Source organism: Dipodomys spectabilis, unplaced genomic scaffold (genome assembly GCF_019054845.1).
Source record: "Dipodomys spectabilis isolate Male_0828 unplaced genomic scaffold, ASM1905484v1 ptg000657l, whole genome shotgun sequence".
Taxonomy (NCBI): Eukaryota; Metazoa; Chordata; class Mammalia; order Rodentia; family Heteromyidae; genus Dipodomys; species Dipodomys spectabilis.
In genome coordinates, this window is record NW_024871334.1 from 500,472 (window position 1) to 519,032 (window position 18,561).

Consider the following 18,561-nt stretch of genomic DNA (forward strand, 5'->3'; position numbering starts at 1 on the left):
ATGTAAACACGAGGTCTATGGCAGCCTGCTCTGTATACCACCACATCTCTAGTGCTCCACAGAAGTCCTCTCCACAGGACAATTCCTAGGCCTGAGGGACACAGATCAACACACTGGCTGGAGTCCAGGCCTTGAGGTCAGCTTCTCACAGCAGATTTGTCTCCACCTCCTAGTCCCTGGGATGACAGCGAGGTCCTCAGCCATGTGTCCCACGGCGGAGCTGCCAGTCCCTCTGTGAGCACACCTACTATTGCTTGCTGACAGCTCAGCTCTCTTCCCCAGCAGGAGAGCTGCACACAGGTCAGAGCTCAGTGCCACAGTTTCTCCACCCTGACTGCTTCTCTGCCATGTCCTGGGTCCCCAGAAACTCCCTGTCGCTTCTCCTTTCCTCTCTTCCTCAGAATCTGCTCAGCTTTGTGTCAGTGGATTCTTGTTCATGGACAAAAGTGTTGTTCACATTTAGCTCACCATCTTGTCCAGCACTAGGAATCACTGCAACCAATGACTTGAAAGACAGATGCAAGGAAACTGTCAAAGGGTTGATAAAACAATTTGAAGAAGACAAAGCATTTGTCCATAATTACCAAATACCCATTTACCTATGAGCACATTGTTATGGATTGTGAATTATTGAGATTATTATTATTGAGATTAACAACACCAATGATATTGTTACAAATAAATGCATATAAACAGGATAAACAAGAAAGCTAGACTGTGACAAGTGATACACCAGAGCCCACTGTCAAGTGTATGCCTGAACCCAGGCCATCTTGGTTGGTGGTCAGATTGAAGTAAAGTGCAGCAAAGCCACACCTAATCTCGGCTCAGGAAGGAGGCTCTGTGAGCTCACAGATGAGCACCATTCTCCTGGAACACACCAGGAACTGTGGGCCCTCCTTGGCTGTGCAGGCCCAGACCAGGCATGGAGTTCACACCATAGGAGACGCTGCCAGTGTGGAAACGCACTCACAATTGATTTACACTGTTGCGAGTGCACAAGGAGGTCACACGCGTGTTGCACTTTGTGTTTTGTGTGTGATTAGAAATGCTGACAGAACGATCACCAGGCACAATGGCAGAGTGAGAGGACATGTGTGTCCCTCTGCACCCCAGACAGCTCTCAATGTTCTCACATTCTGCCTCAGGCTCCCAAGGACCTGCAGGTACAGTGTGAACAACAGCACGTGGTCAGTGCACCATGATGTCTCCAAGGTGACCATTGTCACCAAACTCCTCCAGCACAGTCACCTCTGCTCTGGGAGCCCAATCTCTAGACTTCCCCCCTGAGCTGCTTTATAGCAGAGGACATGCAAATAGGACGTCCCTCTGCCCATGAAAACCAGCCCATCCCTGACCTGAGCTCTGTGAGCTGATTCCACCAGTGACTGAGCACAGACCACCACCATGGAGCTGGGGCTGCGCTGGGTTCTCCTTGTTGCTCTGTTGAAAGGTGATTCATGGGGAGCAAGGGATACTGAGTGTGCAAATGCACATGAGTGGGAGGAACCGTGGATGTGTGTGACCATTGCTGACCAGGATTCTCTGTGTTTGCAGGTGTGCAGTGTGAGGTGCAGCTGGTGGAGTCTGGGGGAGGCTTGGTGCAGCCTGGGGGGTCCCTGAGACTCTCCTGTGCAGCCTCTGGATTCACCTTCAGTGGTTACTACATGGACTGGGTCCGCCAGGCTCCAGGGAATGGGCTGGAGTGGGTTGCACAAATTGATCCAGGGCGTGGTAGCACACGGTACACAGACTCTGTGAAGGGCGGTTCACCCTCTCCAGAGACAACAGTCAAAGCACGCTGGACCTGCAAATGCGCAGCCTGAGAACCGAGGACACGGCCCTGTGTCACTGTGCAGGGCACAGTGAGAGGAGCCAGTGGGGCCCAGACACACAGGTGCAGCGGCCTAGGCCAGACACTGAGACGCGTCAGCTGCAGGTGTGGTGAGGAGGTGGCCCTGGGGTCTGGCCTCCACCCTCCCAGGGCTCCAGGACCCCAGCTGGTGTCTCCCCTGCGCTGCTGCTCGGACACAGAGGCTGGGCTCCTTCCATCTGAACGCCAGGCAGGGCCTGACAGCGCAGCAAGGCCCAGGCTCCGGCTCAGGCAGAGCTGGCTCCGCACAGGCCAGGGCGGGTCTGGAGCGCTCAGGGCTCCAGGTGCGTGCTCTCCCGCAGGGTCAGCACAGAGACTCCGGGCTTCCTGGTGAGCACAGACTGGGCCCGGCTGTGGGAGCGGTGAACGCATACTCCGGAGCCCACGCTGACAGGACCGGCCTCTGTCCTCCAGCCCAGGCCGAGCTTACAGACACAGGTCAGATCAGGTAAGTGCACAGTACATCCTGTCTGACTTGACACACTGATGTTAAAACTTGCTTTCATGGGTGTGCAACTGCAAATGGCTGCGTGTGCACTGTGGGCTCAGCCAAGCTGCCGGACATGTCTTCCAGGGGATCACCCGTGGCTTGTCCGTCTGGAGAAGGTGGATAAATTGCATGGCCCGGTATCCACAGTCCTCGGTTTTCCTCCTATAAGGGTGGACAGGAAAGACCGTAGACAGGATGGAGTGAGTAGACAGACTGAAAGAAACAAAATAGAAATTAGGGACAGGGCAAGGAGCATGGAGCACAGGACATCCTATGGAGAACGTGGCAGAAGTGGCTGAGGTACGTTCACATCTTGGATGGCTGTAGAAGTCCACTTAGGGTAGGCCAGCAAGCTTATGGGAGTCTGAATCTCTCAGCAGTGTCAAGCATTCAGGATTGCTTTCTTTGATTTCTTGTAATAAAACATGAGAAGAGGACAAAGGATAAATTTAAATCAAAAAGATTCAATGGGAAACAAACAGAGAGTTGTATTAGGAGGTGCGGCAGTACGGCGGTGGCCAGAGGAACAAATCCTGATTTGCTGTGGACAGAGAGAGGCCGGAGCTGCTGACCAGGAAAACAGAAAGGAGGACCAGGGACATTTCAGAGGCAGCCACCAGCAACCCAGACCCACACTGCAGCACCTTCTGTGTTCTGCTGAGATTTTAACATAAGACACACACACTTTAAACGTCACCCTCAGGGACTGAAATGACTGCGGGACATCAGGCCCTCTGGTCCTGAGGGAGGCTCTGTCCTGTTCAACTCCAGGCCCAGGGCCTGCACCCTTCCCACCAGGCCCCATTCTGAACGTTCACCTCCTCTCTGTACTGACGTGCTGGGGTCCAAGACCTGAGTTTCCACTTGGACCTCCAAGTTATGGAACCCAGAAGCACAACTCTCCTGACGCTTTTGACTCAAGTTTGAGTAAGAAGCCACACTTGTGAGTAGTATTATGGAAAGTGTGCCATATGAATGCCTCTGTACACACATGCTCAGACACATGCACACACACCAATAACAGGTCAGGTCTCCCATTCACATTCAGGTCAGGTCTTCCATTCACATTCATGTCCAAATACATCAACAATTGCCAGGTCTCTAATGAAGAAACAGGAAAATCAAGGTTTTCTATACAGAATATAGAGCCCATGGAATAGCTGAAAGACCCCAGAGTCCTGGGATACTTTCGTCTACGGGAGGGTGCCCCAGAAACCAAGACTCCAAACCAGTAGATGCAACAAGCAAGAGGAGTTTATTCAGCATTTGTGCAAACGGTCTCTCTGCCTCAGCAAGGGAGAGAGCCCCGAGCAGCAGTTACAGGCATTCTTAAAGGCAAAACCCACAAGATTAGCATATAACACCAGGTGTCCCTGGGATTGGCCCGTTTAAAAGTCACTATGTACTCCAGCAATCATTTTTACTACATGGGGGAAGTTTATAACACTCTTTGTAAAACAGTTGGCTCAGGGCAAGTCTAGGGGGAGCGGTCACCCTGGAGGGGAGTTTACATAGTTATAGGCTTGTGATTGATTAATATTTGGCCTAGTTTGCTGGATTTGCCAGGTGGTCCTTATGTTGGGTCCCATTCTTGGGTCCCATTAGGCCACTTGGGGAATTTACTTGTTTGTTCTTTATCTATGACCACAAACCTTGTCCCGGGGCGGCATCTGGGCTCCTAGTTTACTCAATTCCTTATTTCCAGAAGGGAGGGGGGGATAGTGCTAGCGCAAGCAAGTTTACAAAAGCGAAATCAGCAGTTAGCAATTGTAAAATGTAATTCTAATTTTTAATCTTTCAATAGCCAATTAATAATTTAGATTTTTTATATCAGAATCAATTAAAGATGTAACTTGAAACTCTTCAACATTCTGCTCAAGTGACAAATAAATAAATGACAGGCTTTGAAGTGGAAGAAATGTTGGCAAATCACACACCCAACAGCATTTGTGCATCCAGACTGTGAGAGGAACCTCAACACTCAACTGTTGGAAAACCCATTGATGAACTGGCAAAGACTTGTACAGATATTGTGTAGTTGTCCATAAGCTAATGCATGTCAAGTGCACACTTGGTGACTGTGAGGTTCATGTAGGCATGTATCCTCAGTGAGGTTGTTGGCAGTAAGCAGTCGATGAGATGAGAGGAAGTGACAGACATGCAGATGATGACAGAAGAAATGCAGGCTTGTCAGCAGTGTCCCCATGAGCCTGGCTCTCTGAGTCTTCTTTCAGCAGCTCCTGCAGTGCATCACGTCTCTCCTGCTCTCACTAGAGGACCGTGACCCACTCAGCTCAAGAATGGAGCAGAGGACACTGACCTCAGCAATGAGGGAGAGGAAGGACAGATGACATAGCAGACATGAGATCTTCTCTCCAGAGCACACGGCTGTGTGGAACCTGTGTGTACTTTCCCGTCTGTGCAGGGAGGTGACTGTAATATTCAGATCAACGTGGGACGAATACGTGGATAACCAGCAGGTGGCAGCAATGGGGTGCCGTGTGTTCTGGGAGGCCATCTTTGTAGCAATGCCCCTCAGGACTCTCACATCTGCCTCAGCACTGCCCTCCCTGACACCTCCAACCCCGGCTCTATGTAGTAGAAGACATGCAAATAGGGCCTTCCTCTACTCACTAAAACCAGCCAGTCCTGACCCTGAAGGCGTGGAGAGACATCAGCCCTGGATTCCCAGTGAACCATTCAGGCCTCAGGCTGACACAGACCTCTCACCATGGAGCTGGGGCTGCGTTGGGTTCTCCTTGTTGTTCTGATGAAAGGTGATGTATGGGAACAAGACACACTGAGTGTGCAAATGCACAGTAGTGGGAGGATCTGTGGATGTGTGTGACCATTGCTTACCTGGATTCTCTGTGTTTGCAGGTGTGCAGTGTGAGGTGCAGCTGGTGGAGTCTGGGGGAGGCTTGGTGCAGCCTGGGGGGTCCCTGAGACTCTCCTGTGCAGCCTCTGGATTCGAATTCAGTAATTACTGGATGAGCTGGATCCGCCAGGCTCCAGGGAAGAGGCCTGAGTGGCTCTCAGACATTCGTGGTGATAGTAATAGCATATACTACGCAGACTCCGTGAAGGGCCGCTTCACCATCTCCAGAGACAACAGCAAGAACACACTTTACCTGCAGATGAACAGCCTGAGAGTGGAGGACACGGCCCTCTATTACTGTGCTAGAGACACAGTGCAGGAAATCCAGTGTGGGCCAGACACAAACCTCCCTGCAGGACGCTCAGCACCAGCAGGGGGCGCTCGGCACAGCTTGGAGCCGGGTCAGCTCAGGAGCAGCTGCACACAGAGCCCAGGGCTGCTCTCCTGCTGTCTGCCCTGCCTCTGTGTCCACAGTGTGACAGCATCTCTCCTGAGTTCATGACCCCCACTCCTCTTTGATGTCTCCAGTCCTTTGCTGAGACTGTTAAGAATGAACAGAGTATCACGGTGGAAGCAAAAATGGCTCTGCAGTGGTGACCAGTATTTGATCCTAAAGAAATTCAGGGACCCTGCTGACCCCACGAGACTCAGGGAAAGGTCCCAGGATTCACAGAGTTGGAATTTGTTCTGTGAACAAGAGGGAAACCCCTGGCATGGTGACTGGTGTCTGTATCCCTAGAGACCTGGGAGGAGGAGAGAAAAATGATTTTGAGGACCTCATCCCAATCAATAAGCTGAATGTGGCAGCTGTTTCCTGTGATTCCAGCTACACAGGACGCAAGTGTGGAATCACTGTCTGGAACCTGCCCCAGGCAAAACCACAGCACAGTACCAGAAAATGACTAAAATTAGAAAAGTAAGAACATCGTTTAAGTGGCAGGTGTGTGCCTAACAAAAGAGGTCCTGAGTTCAAAACAGTTAGGGGGTGGGGGAGAGAGAGAGAGAGAGAGCACAGCCCATTGACCCATGACTCTTAACAGGCCTCAAATGCTGCCCTCCTCCCTCCACCTGTAGCACTGCTCAAGGGTTCAGAACTGACCTAACAGAATTGCTCCATTCATTCACTTTCTGACTCAGTGATTCTTGGTAGCACAGCCTCCTTTTCTCTTTGTCCAGACAACAAATATACTTGGGGACTCAAATCATAAAACACAGGGGTCAGCCATATCCCTGGAGTTCAGTCCAAGGCACCCTGGGAAATGGTGGTGGACTCTCCAGTCTCCCCTGACCAGGGCCTCTTGCTGTCCTCCATAGGGACGTGGAAGTGGACACGAGGAGTCTGGGTTGGACTGGACAGACAACAGGCCATGTGCATGTAGACTGACCTTGCTGGGCCCCGTCTGTCCTGGGGTTTCCTCCATCTCGATGGCTCTGGAGTCCTGTGGATGTCCCGTCTGGGATGGAGGCCAGGTCCCTGTGGCTCCGTCATGAGCACTGTCACTGTGCAAGCGCATCGTGGGCACAAGGGTTGGGCCCAGGTGATCTCACAGCAATCTGACTGAGCTCCCTGCATCCCCGACCCCCGCAACCTGCTCAAACAGGTCCTTGTTTATTTCTCCATTACATCCTGATCAGAGAAGAGCAAGCTTCACTTCCTGAACAAGAACGTGTGTGTGAACTTGTCTACAGGCTTTAGGAAGAAGACTTCTAAGTTCTGAGGTTTTCCCCTGGACAGTTTTTGTGAATGATGAGACAAATCATTCGTCTCATCAGAAGACATCCATTTCTCTGTCCATGAGGAGACTGTGGTATCTTGGGTCCTCATTTGGATGTGAAAACTCCTCATCAGGAGGAGCTGGTATCTCGTAGCACAGCACTAATCATTGTAAAAAGATGAAGAAAGGTAAGACTTCACCAAAACAAAATCATCAATACTTTAGAGTAGGTGTCTTCTTAGACTATTAGTCATTTAACAATGTATGTCTGCATTGAATAATAACCAGTACCTGTTAACATATGTCCTTTATAATAATAACTAAATTAATTAATTGGTAAGCAAATGCACTGGCCCTGCCTCTGCTCTTCCTGCCCCAGCTCTCCTCTGTGTCTGCCCTGCTTCTGCTCATCCCCTGACAGTCTCCCAGGCACTTCTCCATGTCTGTGTCTGTAGTCATCCTTGACTGTCTGGATCAGATGTTCTGCTTTCCACTGTGAGGTTTACTTAAACATAGGGAGACTTCACTTCAACAAAGCACGGAGAATAACACATTGGGGAAACTGACTTTGCCATGATCTCTAAGATCAGATCTCAGGAAGGCTAGAGACGAAAAACACAAATCCACCCAAGCCTAACGGAAAATGCTGCCAACAAACCTCCTAGAAACATTGAGACATAATGAAACATAAAGTGTTTCACGAAATACAGAATTCAAGACTATTAGGAAACACATTTACTATCATATCAAATGTAAACTGTACATCAATGTATTACTAGATTTTAGGCAACTAGCAGCAGCTTAGGCTAGCTACCATCATCTACATGAACATGCCAAGGTGTGTGATGCTATGATATTACAACAATCACAAGGTCACTAATAAAAGGAATATTTTATGTGCACCATAATTCTGTGGGACAATTTTATATATCCTGATCATCACTGCCCAAACATTGTTGTGAGCTGAGCTGCTCATAGCTACGTGTTCTGAACGGGAAGTTGGCAAGATGCATGGCAAAGGCCATTCTGATGTTTCTCAGATAGAACTTAGGGACAGGGCAGTGGAGCATGGAGCACAGGACATCCTAGGGAGAACGTGGCAGAGGAGGGCTGAGATTAAAGTAAAGGTCCAACAAGAGAAGAACAGATAAAGGAAATGGGAAAGGGTGTACAATGGAATAGAACTAACCCACAGAATGGAAGAAAGACTGTCATTTGTGATAGATCTAAAGAGAGTTAGATTAAAGGAAATAAACCAACCATAGAAACACCAGTATCACATTATGTCTTATTTCCAATAACTAGTATATGTTTAAGACAAACAGAAACTATCAGACAAGTTGATGTTAGGCAAAATGAACCCCAAGATAAAGATTCAAATGATTTTTCTTTCTTGTGATTGTTTCTAATATGTTTATAAGATGATTTTTTGTTGCTTTGTATGTCCCTCCCCCACGGTATAATTCCTGCTTTCACTGTAATTGATGTTGGTATAATTTGTGGAGAGGAAGGGAAAAGAATCGTTTAAATAGGGATACAGGTGGACACGTTGCAACAATGAGATGTACAAGTCGTTATGTCGAAAAACAAACTTTTCAACTTTTGCATAGGTGCAGGGGAGGGAGGGAGGAGACAGCGGATCTGGAGGCGGGGGATGTGGGAGGGAGAGAATGGAAGGGATGGGAAGGGGAGACAAAGGAGGTGTCAACAATGCTTGATAAGAAAAGTACTCATGATCGTGATCATGTAATTGTAAACACTCTGTACAGTATTTCAACAATAAAAAGAAATTGCAAGCAAATAAGGAATCCCATGGTTTCTAAAACAATTTGAAGAACACACAAATACTTTATCGATAGTTACCAAATCAGTGTTTACCTATGAGCACTGTATATTACATGTAGTGACTCATTGAGGTTATCACAATATACAATACATGGAATACTGTCAGAAATGCAGAGTGTATATGAACCAGAAAAACAAACAAGAAAGCCAGACTGTGAAACTGATACAGCAGAGCCCACTGTCAAGCATCTGTCTGAACCCTGGCCTTCCTGGTTTATGGTCAGAATGAAGTAAAGGAAAGCAAAGCCACACCTGATCTCGGCTCAGGAAGGAGGATCTGCAGAGCTCACAGATGAGCACCATTCTCCTGAAACACACCAGGAACTGTGGGCCCTCCTTGGCTGTGCAGGCCCAGACCAGGCATGGAGCTCATACCACGGGAGATGCTGCCAGTGTGGAAACAATTCATCATTGTTTTACACTCTTGCGTGTGCACAAGGAGGTCACAGGCATTTTGCACTTTGTGTTTTTGTGTGTGATCAGAAATGCTGACAGAACGATCACCAGGCACAATGGCAGAGTGAGAGGACATGTGTGTCCCTCTGCACCCCAGACAGCTCTCAGTGTTCTCACACTCTGCCTCAGGCTCCCAAGGAGCTGCAGGTACAGTGTGAACCACAGCGCGTGGTCAGTGCGTCATGATGTCTCCAAGGTGACCATTGTCACCAACCTCCTCCAGCACAGTCACCTCTGCTCTGGGAGCCCAATCTCTAGACTTCCCCCCGAGCTGCTTTATAGCAGAGGACATGCAAATAGGACGTCCCTCTGCCCATGAAAACCAGCCCATCCCTGACCTGAGCTCTGTGAGCTGATTCCACCAGTGACTGAGCACAAACCACCACCATGGAGCTGGGGCTGCGCTGGGTTCTCCTCGTTGCTCTGTTGAAAGGTGATTCATGGGGAGCAAGGGACACTGAGTGTGCAAATGGACATATGTGGGAGGTGCGGCTGGTGGAGTCTGGGGGAGACTTGGTGCAGCCTGGGGGATCCCTGAGACTCTCCTGTGCAGCCTCCGGATTCACCTTCAGTGGTTACTACATGGACTGGGTCCGCCAGGCTCCAGGGAAGGGGCTGGAGTGGGTTGCACGAATTGATCCAGGGGGTTGTAGCACATGGTACCCAGACTCTGTGAAGGGCCGGTTCACCATCTCCAGAGACAACAGTAAAAGCACGCTGGACCTGCAAATGAACAGCCTGAGAACCGAGGACACGGCCCTGTATTACTGTGCAAGGCACAGTGAAAGGAAACCAGTGGGAGCCCAGACACAAACATGCACAAAACGGCCCCCTCAGGCCGGCAGGGGGCGCTGAGCCCGTGTCAGCTGCAGGTGTGGTGAGGAGGTGGCCCTGGGGTCTGGCCTCCACCCTCCCAGGGCTCCAGGATCCCAGTTTGTGTCTCCCCTGCGCTGCTGCACGGACACAGAGGCTGGGCTCCTTCCATCTGAACACAGGCAGGGTCCTTACAGAGCAGCGAGGCCCAAGGTCCATCTTCAGGGCAGAATTGGCTCTGCACAACTTAGCACAAGGAGTGAGCTCATCACTGTGGGCATAACAGTCAACAACCAATCTCAGGACAGAGTTCCATGATACCACAGCCACAGAACCTCTCCTGCAACACAGATAGTCTATAAAGCCACACAAGGCAGAGACGAGATGAACACTGGACATGGATATCGTGTCTGATAATCTGCACACGCACTTACACAGGGAAGAGGGAAAAACTGTCATTTCCATCACTGAGGAGTCTGTTGGAGCAGAGGACCCTTCGAAGCTCAGGTCAGATTCCATGGTGGCAACATTCTTGCCAAGGCCACAATCCATATGGTGCAAGGCAAAGACCGAGACCTGACCAACGTTCAGTGTGGATGTCGGGTCTGATAATCCCATACACATACATACAGAGAGGAGTAAAGGGTTGGGGACAATTCAGAAAGACCAGAGAAGCCTGTTAGGAAACTGTGAAATGACTTGGGAGAGCCTAGAAAGGATAGGTTCTTGGGTTTTCACCTCAGCCTGGGGCAGAGGAAGGTGAGTTCCTCCTCTGCACACAGCAGGTCAGAACCGCTCACTGAATGCATGAGAGGGGAGAACCAGCACTCCCTTAATCCATGTCCACCAGTGACGCACAGGGAAGGGAGAGAAGTGAACTTGGTGCTGCCAGAGTCTGACGTTAAAATGTAGACTACACGCTCATTCCTGTGACTGCACTCGTACTCCATATGACAGCAACAGCGTAAAATAAAGACCTAAAGGCACAAAGAGATTGCTGGGAACCACCTCTTCAGCAAAATGAAATAATGCAAAAGAGAAAGATTCATCATAACGATAGTAGTGATAATGTCTGTAAAATGATTTACTATCCACATTGTATCATGGAAACAAAGGTCTCAAGGAAACAACAAAAGACAACTCTAGAACCCAGTGAAATAATGATCAGAAGACCTGCATTGAGAGTACTTTAAAAAGATAAATGATCTGGGTGCTGGTGGCTGTCCTCTTTAATCCTAGCTACTCAGGAGGCTGAGATCTAAGGCTCGTGGTTCAAAGCAAGCTCAGGCAGGAAAGTCTGTAAGACTTTGATCTCCAATAAACTATTAGAAAACCAGAAATGCAACAGTGGCTCAAGCAGTAGAACTCTTCCCTTGAGCTGAAGAGCCCAGGGACAGGGCCCAAGCCCAGAGATTAAGCCCCAGGACCAACAACAAAAAGACAAATATTGAAATACAAGATAATATGCTAATATCAATGAAATGCAAATCAATCCTAAAGTGAAATATCACCTCACCTATGCCAGCATGACTGTTACCACAAACATGGAAGAATATAAATGCTGGTCTTCTGGTAAAGTGTGGGTAGGAGTTCTGCTGAGAATGTACACTCCAAAGTTTATGTTGTTTTGTGTGTATTTTTTACACATTTAGTTTGAGGAAGGGCCTGAGATTAAAGTAAAGGTTCAACAAGAGAACAGATAAAGAAAATGGGATAGGTATGGACAATGGAACAGTACTCACACAGAAAGGAAGAAAGACTGTCATTTGTGATAGACCTAAAGGAAGTTAGCTTAAAGGAAATAAACCAACCATAGAAACACCAGTATCACATTATGTCTAGAAGAAATAGACTGCATAGAACAGAAAAGGAAGTGTTGGTTACTAGAGAATGAGGAAGGATGGAGGAAAGACAGGATTACACGGAGAACGAAAGTTGGGTACAAATTTGCAAGCAAATAAGGAATCAAATGGTTGATAAAACAATGTGAAGAACATGAAAATAATTTATCAACAGTTACCAAATCAATGTTTACCTATGAGCAGTGCGTTACATGTAGTGACTCATTGATGTTATGACAATATGTAATACATGAGATACTGTCAGAAATGCAGAGTGCATATGACTGACAAAAACAAACAACAAAGATTGACAGTGATAAATGATACACCAGAGCCCACTATCAAGGATCTGCCTGAACCCTGGCCAACTTGGTTGATGGTCAGAATGAAGTAAAGCACGGCCAAGTCACACCTGACCTCAGGTCAGGAAGGAGGCTCTGCAGAGCTCACAGAAAAGCATCATTCTCCTGGAACTCACCAGGAAATGTGGGCCCTCCTTGGCTGTGCAGGCCCAGACCAGGCATGGAGCTCATACCACGTGAGAAGCTGCCAGTGTGGAAAAAATTCACCATTGTTTTACATTGTTTTGCATGTGCAAAAGGAGGTCACAGGCGTGTTGCACTTTGTGTTTTGAGTGTGATCAGAAATGCTGACAGAACGATCACCAGGCACAATGGCAGAGTGAGAGGACATGTGTGTCCCTCTGCACCCCAGACAGCTCTCAGTGTTCTCACACTCTGCCTCAGGCTCCCAAGGAGCTACAGGCACAGTGTGAACCACAGCACGTGGTCAGTGCGTCATGATGTCTCCAAGGTGACCATTGTCACCAAACTCCTCCAGCACAGTCACCTCTGCTCTGGGAGCCCAATCTCTAGACTTCCCCTCAGAGCTGCTTTATAGCAGAGAACATGCAAATAGAATGTCCATCTGCCCATGAAAACCAGCCCATCCCTGACCTGAGCTCTGTGATCTGATTCCACCAGTGACTGAGCACAGACCAGCACCATGGAGTTGGGCTGTGCTGGGTTCTCCTTGTTGTTCTTTTGAAAGGTGATTTATGGGGAGCAAAGGATACTAAGTGTTCAAATGCACATGAGTGGGAGGAACAATGGATGTGTGTGACCATTGCTGACCAAGATTCTCTGTGGTTGCAGGTGTGCAGTGTGAGGTGCAGCTGGTGGAGTCTGGGGGAGGCTTGGTGCAGCCTGGGGGGTCCCTGAGACTCTCCTGTGCAGCCTCCGGATTCACCTTCAGTAGCTATGGCATGTACTGGGTCCGCCAGGCTCCAGGGAAGGGGCTGGAGTGGATTTCATACATCTATGATAGTAGTAGCACATACTACGCAGACTCTGTGAAAGGTCGCTTCACCACCTCCAGAGACAACAGCAAGAACACACTTTACCTGCAGATGAACAGCCTGAGAGTGGAGGACACGGCCGTCTATTACTGTACTAGACACAGTGCAGGAAATCCTGTGTGGGCCAGACACAAACCTCCCTGTACAGCACGCTGCACCAGCAGGGGGTGCTCAGCACACACTGAGGTCATGCTCAGTCAGCACCAGCAGGGGGCGCTGTGCACACACTGAGGTCATGGCAGTCACAGAAGCAGCTGTGGAGCTCAGGCCCTGACTCCTCTGGGTGCCTGGCCTCTCCACAGGACACAGCGTCCCACACAGAGCTGTCTAGGGTGTTAAAGGCTCCTGTGCTGGGTGAGGACATTGCTCTCCAATTCCACTGGTTTCTCTCCATCTACAGAGATCCTGAGCAGAGTCCATGTGGCCTTCCCCATGCTGTCCTTCCTCTTCCTAGAGGAAGAGCAGACACTAGCTGCACACTTCTGGTTTTTTTTTTGGTAGGACCTTGGACTGAAACTCTGGGCCTGGGCGCTGTCCTTCAGCTCATCAGCTCAAGTGGAGCACTCTACCACTTGAGCCACAGCACCACTTCCGGTCTTCTGGTTATTGGAGATAAGAGTCTCAGGGACTTTCCTGCCAGGGCTGGCTTTGAATTACCATCCTCAGATCTCAGGCTCCTGAGTACCTGGGTTTGCAGGCATGAGCCAGCGACACTGGGCTCATACTCTCTTGTTTACACTCAGCCTCTTCCAGACCCTGGAAATATTTCCTGTGAGTCACAGACATCTTCCTGATGCCTGGAATGCCAGGTGGGCCTATGTTTCTTGCTGGACGTTCCTGGGTGTAGGACATTGGGATGTGGTCAGGATGTTGTGAGGATGCTGCATCCAAACTCAGAACACACCATGTCTCCCCATTACCGGCACTGAGGTGTTCTGTCCTCAGATGTCCAGTCCCAGCAGCTGCAGGAGTCACAGCCTGGCCTAGCCAAGCCTCCATGGTCTCTGTCTCCTGCCTGCACCATGTAGGTGGCATTGGCTGTCATGATTGATGGAGCCAGGTCCCACAGCCCCAGGGAAACTGCTGGGAAGGACAGGAGACATCTTCAACTACAGCCGTATCTCAGGAGTCAAGTCACAATGTCTGAGGACACAGCCTAGAAACAGATGTCCATGAGCTGAGCGCGGTGAGCACCAGGACCTCACCATAGATTACTGTGCAAGAGACACTGGGAGAGATGTCAGTGTGAGTCCTGACACAGACTGTCCACCGGACCCTGAGCCTGAGCTGTGGAGGTGCTCAGGGCCAGCAGCCCTGGATCTCACCCCAGAAGCTGGGTGGGAGCTGGGTGTCAGGTTCTGTGACGCTCCCTCCTCCCATTCCTGGGGTCCCTCTGGACACCTCCCCAGCATCCCACAGTCCCTCTGGACATGTCTGCCCCACCACCAACAAAGACATAAAAAGAAAGAAATCAATTTGATCAACATGTGTCCATCAGTGTCACCCATTGAAACTTTCTCCCCATTCCCGCACAATTATATTTCCTCCTATAATTTGAATCTAAACATCATTTATGTTGAGTGTTCTACCACTAAGATACATTTGTATACTTTTATATGGACACAACACATTTAGGAGAGAGATCTTAGTAATTTGATATGCTAATGTAATATGTAATGATAAAATTCAGGTAAATAGCATACCCATCTATTCAGTGTTAAATTAATGCACGACCACAATTTAACAGCAACCAGCACAAAGAAAAATAAAATTATACTCAGCAGTGATGCATGTTTGGTTTTCTTATCTGAACATTTACGCAGGCATCTGTGCAAATAGTAATAGCCTGAGGCCAAGCACAGCAGCCTCGCTTCATCAGAAGACCTTCCTAGGAAGGGTCGTAGAGCTCTGGCTGAGGGCCAGTGGCTGAAGCCTCTCTGTGGGCGCAGCAGGGAATTCCTGTGTGCTGAGCGCCCGGCGTGAAGCGGCTGCCTTATCTAATGCAGGACTCTGAGAGACTTTCTTTCAGCAACCACAGCATGGCCGTGACACAGGCCAATCTCTAGACTTCACCGCAGAGCTACTTTATAGCAGAGGACATGCAAATAGGATGTCCCTTTGCCCATGGAAGCCAGCCCATCCCTGACCTGAGCTCTGTGAGCTGATTCCACCAGTGACTGAGCACAGACCACCACCATGGAGCTGGGGCTGTGCTGGGTTCTTCTTGTTGCTCTGTGGAAAGGTGATTTATGGGGAGCAAGGGATACTGAGTGTTCAAGTGGACAAAAATGGGATGAACAGTAGATGTGTGTGACCATTGCTGACCAGGATTCTCTGTGTTTGCAGGTGTGCAGTGTGAGGTGCAGCTGGTGGAGTCTGGGGGAGGCTTGGTGCAGCCTGGGGGATTCCCGGAGACTCTCCTGTGCAGCCTCTGGATTCACATTGAGTAGTTACTGGATGAGCTGGATCTGCCAAGATCCAGGGAAGAGGCTGGAATGGCTTGGAGAAATTAATCCAGATGGTGGTAGCACACGGTATGCAGACTCTGTGAAGGCCGGTTCACCATCTCTAGAGACAACAGTCAAAGCACGCTGTACCTGCAAATGCGCAGCCTGAGAACCGAGGACACGGCCCTGTGTCACTGTGCAGGGCACAGTGAGAGGAGCCAGTGGGGCCCAGACACACAGGTGCAGCGGCCTGGGCCAGGAGGCGCTGAGCCGCGTCAGCTGCAGGTGTGGTGAGGAGGTGGCCCTGGGGTCTGGCCTCCACCCTCCCAGGGCTCCAGGACCCCAGCTGGTGTCTCCCCTGCACTGCTGCACAGACACAGAGGCTGGGCTCCTTCCATCTGAACGCCAGGCAGGGCCTGACAGAGCAGCGAGGCCCAGGCTCTGGCTCAGGGCAGAGCTGGCTCTGCACAGGCCCAGGGCGGGTCTGGAGCGCTCAGGGCTCCCAGGTGCAGGCTCTCCTGCAGGTTCAGCACAGAGATTCTGGGGCTTCCTGGTGAGCATAGACTGGGCCCGGCTGTGGGAGCGGTGACTGCAGACTCCAGAGCCTGTGCTGACAGGACCAGGCCTCCGTCCTCCCGCCCAGGCTGCGCTCACAGACCCAGGTGGGCCTGGTGTGTGTGCAGCAGACCAGTATCTGACTTGACACACCCAAGTTCACACTCACCTTCATGAGTGTGCAACCGCACTCGGCTGCACGTGTGCTGTGGGCTCACCACACTACTGGATGTGTCTTCCTGCAGATCAAACGTGGCTCATCCGTCTGGAGAAGGTGGGTGGACAGTGTGGCCAGCATGCACGACTGCATCGACCTCCTGCAAAGGTGAACAGGATGTGGCCATACAGAAGATGGAGTAGGAAGACAGATGGACAGACACCAAGTAGAAATTAGGGACAGAGCAGGAAGCATGGAGCACAGGACATCCTAGGGAGGACGTGGCAGAAGTGGCTGAAGTACATTCACATCTTGGGTGACTGTAGAAGTCCACCTCGTGTAGGCCAGCAAGCTTATGGGAGTCTGAATCTCTCAGCAGTGTCAAGCATTCAGGATTGCTTTCTTTCATTACTTGCAATAAAACGTGAGAAGAGGACAAAGAATAATGTAAAGTCAGAAAGTATCAACGGGTAATTAAAAGAGAGTTATGTTAGGCAGTGCCACATTATGGCAGTGGCCAGAGTAACAAATCCTAAGATTTGCTGTGGACAGAGAGAGGTCGGGGCTGCTGACCAGAAAAACAGAAATGACAACCAGGGACATTTCAGAGGCAGCCACCTACAACCCAGACCCACATGGCAGAACCTTCTGTGTTCTGCTGCGATTTTAACATAAGACACACTCACACTTTAAACGTCACCATCAGGGACTGAAATGACTGCGGGACATCAGGGTCTCTTGTCCTGAGGAGGGCTCTGTCCTGTTCAACCCCTGGGCCTGGGCCTGCACCCCTCCCACCAGGCCCCATTCTGAACGTTCACCTCCTCTCTGTGCTGACGTGCTGGTGACCAAGACCTGACTTTCCACTTGGACCTCCAAGTTATGGAACCCAGAAGCACAACTCTCCTGATAATTTTGACTCAAGTTTGAGTAAGAAGCCACACTTATGAGTAGTATTATGGAAAGTATGCCATATGAATGCGTCTGTACACACAAGCTCAGACACATGCACACACATCAATAACAGGTCAGGCCTCCCATTCACATTCATGTCCAAATACATCAACAACTGGTCAGGTTTCTAATGAAGACACAGGAAAATCAAGGCTTTCTATGCAGAATATAGAGCCCATGGAATAGCCAATTGATAATTTAGATTTTATACCAGGATCAATTAAAGATGTGATTTAAAACTCATAAAATTCCTGTTCAAGTGAAAAATAAATGACATGCTTTGGAGAGGAAGAAATGTTGGCAAATCACACAACAAACAGCATTTGTGCATCCAGACTGAGAGAGGAACCCTCAACACTCAACTGTTGGAAAACCCATTGATGAACTGGCAAAGACTTGTACAGATATTGTGTAGTTGTCCATATGCAAATGCATGTCAAGTGCACACTTGGTGACTGTGAGGTTCATGTCAGCATTTATCCTCAGTGAGGTTGTTGGCAGTAAGCAGTTGATGAGATGAGAGGAAGTGACAGATATGCAGATGATGACAGAAGAAATGCAGGCTTGTCAGCAGTGTCCCCATGAGCCTGGATCTCTATGTCTTCTTTCAGCAGTTCCTGCAGTGCATCACGTCTCTCCTGCTCTCACTAGAGGACCGTGACCCACTCAGCTCAAGAATGGAGCAGAGGACACTGACCTCAGCAATGAGGGAGAGGAAGGACAGATGATGTAGGAGACATGAGATCTTCTACCGAGAGCACACTGTGTTTCATGGGTAACAAGGACGGGGAAGGAACATCTCAGGGCATGTGTGAATACTTCTGATATTGGTGCTCATTTTGGTTTCCTGAAAACACTTTTCAAAATTTTTATAGAATGGAAAATATTGTTCCACTTCTATTGGTACAAATTCATAATTAAATATACATGTATTTAGATTTGCCAAAATTATTATTGTTATTATAAATGTGATCTTCACAGGGGTTACAGTTGCATAAGTTAGATAAAGAATGTTTTCTTTGGACAATACCACCCTTCCCTAGCTCTCAACATTTCTCCATCCATCAGTTGTAAGTCATCATCTACATAGTGTCTAGTGAGTACCACTGCTGCCTCTGCTCAGCATTTTCCTTCCTCTTCTGTGCAGCCCCATGATTCCGAGGGTGCAGTTACTGTAAAA

At 49.3% G+C, this 18,561-nt stretch overlaps 2 gene segments (V, D, J or C); both read left to right on the forward strand.

The window, feature by feature from the left end:
- Positions 1-1,336: 1,336 nt before the first annotated feature.
- Positions 1,337-15,714, forward strand: LOC122101399. The segment is given in 5 exon segments: positions 1,337-1,453; positions 1,558-1,571; positions 9,744-9,857; positions 13,194-13,371; positions 15,665-15,714. Coding segments are annotated over 5 exon segments (402 nt in total).
- Positions 5,033-5,749, forward strand: LOC122101354. The segment is given in 2 exon segments: positions 5,033-5,140; positions 5,244-5,749. Coding segments are annotated over 2 exon segments (546 nt in total).
- Positions 15,715-18,561: the final 2,847 nt, after the last annotated feature.